General features: G+C 44.0%; 1 protein-coding gene across 1 annotated transcript; it reads right to left on the bottom strand.

Annotated features, from left to right (window-relative positions):
- Positions 1–6,820: 6,820 nt before the first annotated feature.
- On the bottom strand, positions 6,821–8,377 carry LOC146614271 (uncharacterized). Its single transcript, XM_085378303.1, has one exon. The coding sequence runs from the start codon at positions 8,221–8,223 to the stop codon at positions 7,306–7,308; it is 918 nt and encodes a 305-aa protein (XP_085234429.1). The 5' UTR covers positions 8,224–8,377; the 3' UTR covers positions 6,821–7,305.
- Between the last annotated feature and the right edge of the window lie 391 nt (positions 8,378–8,768).

An 8,768-nucleotide genomic window follows, 5' to 3' on the forward strand; every position in this document is an offset into this window, starting at 1 on the left:
GATGCCATCTCTCATCTCCTCCACACATCACTCACTCACTTGGACACTAGAAGGGGGAATTATGTTAAAATGCTCTTCATAGACTACAGCTCTGCATTTAACACCATAATTCCCTCCACACTCACCACCAAGCTGGAGCATCTGGGACTCAGCTCATCTATGTGTCAGTGGATCTCCAACTTCCTAACTGGCAGACCACAGGCAGTAAGGATGGGCGGACATGTCTCAGCCTCCACCACTCTCAGTACTGGAGCCCCCCAGGGGTGTGTTCTGAGCCCCCTGCTGTACTCTTTGTACACATATGACTGTGTGGCCACTACCAGCTCCACCACCATCATCAAGTTTGCTGACGACACCGTCGTGGTGGGCCTGATCTCTGATAACAACGAGACGGCCTACCTGAAGGAGATTAGGAACCTGGAGAACTGGTGCCAGAGGAACAACCTCCTTCTAAACGTCAGTAAGACAAAGGAGCTGATAGTGGACTTCAGCACTAAGCAGGAGAGGAACTACCAGACCCCCGTCATCAACGAGTGCCCAGTGGAGAGAGTGGACAGCTTCAAATACCTCGGAGTTCACATCACGCAGGACCTGTCATGGTCCTGTCACATCAACACTGTGGTGAAAAAGGCCCGACAGCGTCTCTACCACCTCAGACGCTTGAGAGACTTCCAACTGCCCTCCAAGGTGCTCAGGAACTTTTACTCGTGCACCATAGAGAGCATCCTGACGGGAAACATCTCAACCTGGTTCGGGAACAGCACCATGCAGGACAGACGAGCTCTAGAGAGGGTTGTGCGGTCAGCTGAGCGCACCATCCGCTCCGAGCTCCCTGACCTGCACTCAATCTACAGCAGGCGGTGCTGGACCAAGGCCAGGAAGATCGTGAAGGACCTCAGCCATCCCAACAACAGACTGTTCTCTCTGCTGAGGTCAGGAAAGCGATTCCGCTCCCTGAAGACCAACACAGAGAGACTGAGGAGGAGCTTCTTCCCGCAGGCGATACGGTCTCTCAATCACACCACCACACAGTACTGACCCACACATACAGTTCTTACACACACACTGGACTTTCTGGACTTTGGTTTTGCACAACACTGGTCACTATATTCTTCATTTCCGGTTAATACTTGTACAGCTGCTGTTATTGTGTATATATTTATTTATATTTAGATTTCTTCATACATTCTTATATAGTTCTATATTGTGTATTTTGTTGTACAGTTATTTTATTTTCAACTTTAATTTATATATTTTATCTTATTCTTCCCAGTTAAATTTACCCTTCATTCTAATTTGTGTTGTACAGTTATTTCATTTTTTTTTTTTTTTTTTTTTTTTTTTTTTTTTTTTTGTGAAGTAGGCTGTTTTATACATACTGTTACAATTATTGTGGCATACAGTATATTATCTTTTGTGTTGGGGTGTCCACTTTTAAAAAAATATACACTTTTGCTTTCCGTCATTGGTCACATCTCTAACTTAATATACATATATACTATATATACATATATAGTAATAATAATGATATTGATATATACATGCAGCACATACTACTCTTCCACACTTTGGGCTCGCGTAACCTATAGCACATAACCTCAAAGCCTCATTTGCATGAGGTGCATCTGCTAGACAGGCTCTCAGGGGAGCTGGCACAGTGATGAGAATTGTGCATGTGCATAAATAAAGAGACACAGGCAAAAAAGATGTATGAATGTTTTAACCTCTCATTTTCTAACCCTGCGCCTCTTTCTCCTTCTCCTTTATGCCGCCTATCTCTCAGTGCAGGATATTATTATTGCTTTAACATTATACAGCTACACTCAGCACACTACATATAGGCGAACTGCTTCAATTCACAATTTCCTAATGGCTTCTAAAAACATTCATCTTGAAACACGAATTGTGTTTTCTGCCACTGTTTAATGCTTTTCATGCAGTTTTATTCATTTTTTGCCATGCAAGCATCAGAAAATCTGTTTGCCCAAATTTTTTGCAATAAGTAAAAAACAGTTATGTGCAGCACTCACAACAAGGACAGATGACATGCAGATCCAATGGAGAATGCAGAGGAAGAAAGAATCCAGATCTGCTGCAAAGACAACAGAGTGAAAGACACAGAGGAATAAGCAAAAAGTGCAAGTAAAAGATAAGAAGCAGGCAAGAGGAAGACTCAGATCTTACTGATCCCAGCCGCCTGTTGCTTTGGATGGCACTATGGAAAGACAGCCTGTCCTTAAGTGGATCAATTATTGCAGTCGTTTAACCTAAACATGCCCTCATTTAGGCTTCGAGATTTCCCTAATCTACTTAAAAGATGCTCAAGGGCACAATGATGTTGCTTTAAGACTTCCAGCCTTGTCTCGCCTGTAAAACTCAGCTATCGTCTACATGTATGTCATGTGTCTTTTTTTTTTTTTTTACAACTTTATTTATAGTTTTCCAACAAAACAGTCCAGAATTTCTTACAAAAGTTGCGAACCCTACCCCCCACCCCCATCCAGGTGGCATCCCCACAACCAGGAAGCACAATACACACAACACAAAAAAAAAAAAAAAAAGGGGAGAAACACTCAAACCAATCTGTGACAGTCATTATAGCACCAACAGCCGGACCCCGGCACATGAGAGAAGAAACAAAGAAGAAAAAGGGAATAAAGAAATCCCAACAGTCAAAGTACGGGCATTGAGGAGACTATGGACAGCAGTCCGAGAAGAGAGCAAGAGCATAAATTACCAACAAGTAAAGAACAATAAATCAGGCAAAAGACAGACTCTTGACATGAGTTATGAACCGTGACCAGGTTTTGTCATATTTACTCTCCAAGCCGCGCACGGTATACCTAATTTTTTCCAGAGCTAATCCCAACATCACCTCTCTAATCCAATGGACGTAGGAAGGAGGGTTCGACGCCTTCCAGCTCAGCAGTATCAGACGGCGGGCATGCAACGAGGCAAAGGCTATTGCGTTTTTGTGGAGGGGAGAGAGTCTCAGCTCTTCCCGAGGTACACCGAAGATAGCTATCAAAGAGTCAGGCCGCAGTGTTTCACCCGATATAGCTGACAGTGATTGAAAAATTGATGTCCAGAAACCATACAGGGAGGGACATGACCAAAACATGTGCCCCAAAGAAACAGGAGAGTAATCACATCTAGGACAATTCGGTGCAACATCAGGGTACAGTTTAGACAGTCTGTCATTAGAATAGTGGAGCCTGTGGACGACCTTAAATTGAATCAGGCCATGTCTAATACAGAGAGAAGACGTATGTATACGCTGTATGGCTTTCTTCCAGATGTCTTCTGACATGAGTTCTCCAACCTCCCCTTCCCACGCTGCCTTAGGTTTGTCCCATGTATGAGGGCAGCTTTCAAGAATCAATGCATAAATCTTCGATATTGCTCTTTTAGTGGGCTGACTCACATTAAGAACTAGATACAGTAGGTCCTTAGAGGGCAGAGACGGGTACCCTGGGAGAAATTTAGAAGCAAAACTCCGAGCCTGAAGGTATCTGAAGTAGTGAGACTTTGGTAAGTTATGGTCTTCACACAAATATTTAAATGAGACAAAGCCATCCTCAGTGAAGAGATCTTGAAAGAAAACCAGACCGTTTCTGTGCCAGACTGCAAATGAATGATCTATTTGAGATGGTGTAAAAAGATGGTTGAACATTATCGGAGAAAAGCTACAAGTATTTGTCAAGTTAAAATGTTTCCTGAATTGACCCCAGATCTTAATTGAATTTTGAACCACCAAATTGGAGTTCAGCCCAGATGCTTTGACATTCAATGGGAGAGGGGCAGTTAAGATCGAAATCGGAGAGATTGGGAGTGTAGCTCTCAGTTCCATATCTGCCCAGACTGGACCCTCCCCATCCGCAAACATGGTTATCCAATATGTCAGCTTGACAATGTTAGCAGCCCAATAATAGAATAAGAAATTAGGTAAGCCCAAACCACCATCAGCTTTAGCTCTCTCCAGGCTTGCTCTCCTTATGCGTGCAGGTTTTTTGTTCCATATGAACAAAGAGACAAAGCGATCCAGCTGGGCAAAATAGGATTTGGGGAGAAAGATGGGGATCATTTGGAATAGATAAAGAAACCTGGGCATTACAGTCATCTTCACCACATTTATCCGTCCTGCCAGCGAAAGTGGAAGTTTTGACCACCTACCCAGATCAGATTTAGTACTGTCCAGAATAGACCTGTAGTTATACTGGAAAATAGTCTTAATCGAGCCAGCTATTTCCAGTCCCAAATATGTGAATTTGTCATTTTCAATTTTAAAAGGCAAATTGTCATAAGTGGTCTGTTTTGCCAGATTGTTCAATGGAAACAGTAAAGATTTTGATAAATTAACCTTATACCCCGATATGTTGCTGAACTCCCGCAGCCAGCGGAAAAGGTGGGGCATACTCCCAATTGGGTCTGATATCTGCAAAAGGAGATCATCAGCATAAAGCAGAGTTTTATGAGTTACCTCACCCCTGGATATACCTTTAATCCTCTCATCAGATCTGATAGCAATTGCCAGCGGTTCGATCGCAATGTCAAACAGGAAGGGTGACAGGCAACAGCCCTGCCTCGTCCCCCTGTAGAGCGAAAAATATTCCGAAATCAGACCATTTGTCCTGACTGCAGCCATAGGCGTTGAATATAGGACTTTAATCCATCTACAAAAAGTAGGTCCCATGCCGAATTTCTCCAGAACTGTGAAAAGGTAGGACCATTCGATTCTATCAAACACCTTTTCAGCGTCAAGGCTCAGGATAACTTCCGGTTGTATTGTCGAATGGGGGGAGAATACCACATTAAACAGTCGTCTCACATTAAAAAATGACTGCCGTCCGGGAATGAAGCCCGTTTGGTCCTCATTAATAATGGTGGAAATAATAGGGTCCAACCGTAGTGCAAGAGTTTTGGTTAAAATCTTATAGTCACAGCACAAAAGACTTATTGGCCTGTATGAGCTACACTGTACAGGATCTTTATCTTTCTTTAGTAAGACTGAGATCGTGGCCTGGGTAAGCGTCTGCGGCAGATTGCCAGTAGCAAAAGATTCAGCATAAACTGATTCTAAAATAGGTGTGAGCTTCGAAGAGAATTCCTTGTAAAACTCCATGGGGAAACCGTCCGGACCTGGCGACCTTCCAGTCTGAGATAATTTAATAGCGTTCGTTATCTCTTCAATCGACAACGGCTGTTCCAAAGGCGACTGAGCGTCCGGAGAGAGCTTGGGAAGATCCAGCGAGTCAAGAAACGAGTAGATCTCGGATGAATTACTGCCCACCTCTGATTGATATAGGGTAGAGTAGAAATATTTGAACTGGTCATTAATGACTCGGGGGTCGTGAGATATCGAATCAGCACCTATTTCAATTCCCGAAATCACGCGCTCAGCTGACCGCTGTTTGAGCTGAAGTGCAAGGAGCCTCCCCGCTTTATCTCCATGCTCATAATATACCTGCCTGGATTTAAAAATATTTCTTTCGGCTCTCCATGTCATAAGCGTGTCAAATTCAGTTTGCAACAGTAATTTCTCCTTAAAAAGATCTGGCGTAGGTGAAAGAGCGTAACGCCTATCCATATCCGCAATCTTGTCAGCCAGTTCCTTAAGTTGTTTAGAGCGCTCCTTGTCTCTGTGTGCCACATAAGAAATAACTTGGCCCCTAATATAGGCTTTCATAGACTCCCACAAGACTCCCCTCGACACATCTTGAGTGTCATTAATTTCTAGAAAGAAGTCAATCTGATTGCTGAGAAACGTTTTAAAGCGTTCACATAAAAGTAATAGGGGGTCTAGCCGCCACGTTCGTTGGGGCGCTACATTACCTGGAAAAACCAGACCCATCTGCACAGGGCTATGATCTGACAACACTATACTGTGGTATTTGGTGCTGGAAATTAAGGGAAGTAGCTGGTTATCGACAATGAAGTAATCAATCCTGGAGTAACTATGATGTACAGGGGAAAAAAAGGAAAATTGCTTCGTAGATGGGTTTGTTGCACGCCAAGGGTCTGATAAGCCGTAAGAACGAAGTAGGGAATTAATAGCCACTGCTGCTGACGAGAGGGTGTTGCTCGACCTTACGCTTGATCGGTCCAGCTGGGGAGAAAGGACACAATTAAAGTCTCCACCTAGAATTAGTTTATAGGAGACAAGGTCTGGGAGAGTCGAAAAAAAATTAAGAAAGAACTGTGCGTTGTCCCAGTTAGGTCCATAAATATTAGCCAGTAATAGTGGTGTGTTAAACAGCTTGCCCACTACAACAACATATCTGCCATTAGGATCTGATATCACTTCAGAGTGTTCAAATGGAACCCCCTTCCTAATTAAGATTGCTGTTCCCCTGGCTTTGTAGTTAAAACGTGAATGATATATTTGTCCAATCCACTTACAACCTAATCTTTTTTGGGAGTTAGTATTTAAGTGTGTCTCCTGTAGAAACATCACGTCAGGTTTGAGCGATTTCAAATGACTAAATACCTTGCTTCTTTTAACCAAATTATTCAGCCCTTTGACGTTCCAGCTAATGAATGAGACCGATTTCTGTTGATTATTCACATTATCCAGAGTCATAGTGCCACAATCGATAATAGACTGATCCTGCACGTTGGTTATATCTCAGTGTTTCAGTGCCTGTTTGAGCCACAACATAAACCACAGATAAACCCAAAGCAAAACTAACAAAAACAAACAGATAAACATAGATAAACCTCTCACCATCCTGGACCCCTGGGCTGGTCTTCCACAAACCTGAGACTGCCCTGAAAACACTCCTCTCTCTCCTAGGCATATAACACGTTTACACTAGCTTAAACTCTTACATGAACTCAGCAAAGACAGAACAAAGTATAATAGGACCCTTGACTCAGCATCATTATTGCCGCATGCATGTCGGCACCCATCCACTTACAGGCCGGTACGGCTCTGAACACTCACGGTTGGAAAATAATCCCACAAGAAAGGGGTAAAACCCAATAAAAATAATGACACTGGTGATAAGAAAAAGGGGATTAATTAATCAGAATACATCAAAAAGCAAAATAAAAGCACTGTTGGGGTTATGGTGTCGGGCTGGAACTAAGACCAATGAGGATACCGAAGATATTCTGAAATAAAATATTCCCCAGGCCACATGACATCCACAGAAATCCTCAACATCTTATAGCTATACCTTGTCCAATCATAAAGGGCATCCAACCGTAGCGTGGCGACGTTCACCAGTCAATGCACAGCCTGTGCAGACTACCTCAATGGTAGCACGCAGCGTGTGATACTTGTTGTGGTCCGTGAATTAACTGTCACTCTCCCTCCGTCTCCCGTGGGCGCAGATTGGTCTCGACGTAGTGCCTTGCCTTGATCGGGTCTTCGAAAGACATCTGTTCGCCAGCCGGGGTCGTGATTTTCAATGTAGCTGGATACAGGAGACCATATTTCACTCCCGTACACCGGCGAAGCAATCTTCTCACCTCGGTAAAGGCCGATCTCTTCTTTCTAACGGTGGCCGAGTAATCAGGGTAGATGTAGAAACGCTTCCCATTACGGGTAATGGGACCTGCCCCCATGGCCTTTCGAAGAACATCCACTTTCTCCTGAAAATAGTGGAACTTGACGATTATCGGTCTCGGGGCATCTCCATCCTTTGGCCTCGGCTGCAGGCTCCTATGCGCCCGATCGAGCGTCGGCGTATAGTCGAGGGCGAGCGCTTCCTTCAACAATTCAGCCACGGCTTTCTCCGGTCGAATATTTCCGAATCCCTCTTCCACTCCAATTAGTCTGCAGTTATCACGACGTTGCCGGGACTCCAAATCATCGGCCTTGTCTGCCAACCGGACGACTTGGGCAGATAGCGCATCAACTTTAGCTTCCAGTGCTACAACACGGTTAGCCTGGCCATTAGCTTCCTCCTCAAGATCATCAGTGCGGGTCGAGAGCGTGGCGTTTTCTTTCTGCATGTCTTCGATAGCCTTCGCAAACTCTGCGCGCACACTCAGGACCTCTGACCTTAAATCACCCGCCAAGTCGTCTATTTTCTTGTGTAGTTCACCTGCAGCTGCCATCACAGACGAGTCGATCTTGGCTAGCACATTCTGCTCCGTTTGCTTTATGGCAGCCATGATTGTGTCGAGATCCGGCCCGGCCCCCACCCCCGCGGCCGGATCCGCACCAGGCAAGTCCGAGGCATCAGGCCCCGGCTTCTGCTTGAGCGATTTAGGCATGTTGAACAGCTTTAGACTACAAAATACAACTGATTCGAAAGATTAGGCACTTGTGAGACGGGTTCGCGCCGGGATGTACTAGAAGGGGAGCGGGAAAATTACGCAAATGGTCAATCTAAGCAGAGCTCGCAAAAACACGTCTTCACATGTCGCTGCTCTCTCCCCTCCCCCAGTTATTTCATTTTTAACCTTAATTTATATTTTATTCCTTCCTAGTTAAATTTACCCTTTTTAATTTTTCATATTTATTTCCTATCTTATTCATAGCCTTTTCCTTTTTTGTTTTCTTTAGGTCACGAGCAGTTGTCCAAGCATTTCACTACATATCGTACTGTGTATGACTGTGTACGTGACAAATAAAAATTTGAATTTGAATTAGAATTTTGAATTTTGAACAATTTCAATCTGGTTTCCGCCCCAATCATAGCACAGAAACTGCTCTGTTAAGGATTACCAATGACCTTCTGATGGCAGCTGACTCTGGTCTCCTATCCATTCTCATCCTTCTTGATCTTAGTGCGGCGTTTGATACCATTTCTCACAAT

Source organism: Diplotaxodon limnothrissa, linkage group LG18 (genome assembly GCF_057381915.1).
Source record: "Diplotaxodon limnothrissa isolate DT_005_m linkage group LG18, D_limnothrissa_male_GT1.1, whole genome shotgun sequence".
In the NCBI taxonomy this organism is placed as follows: Eukaryota; Metazoa; Chordata; class Actinopteri; order Cichliformes; family Cichlidae; genus Diplotaxodon; species Diplotaxodon limnothrissa.

Excerpts from the sequence above, each read along its gene's own strand:
- LOC146614271 (XM_085378303.1), bottom strand. The coding sequence starts at position 8,223 with ATGCCTAAATCGCTCAAGCAGAAGCCGGGGCCTGATGCCTCGGACTTG.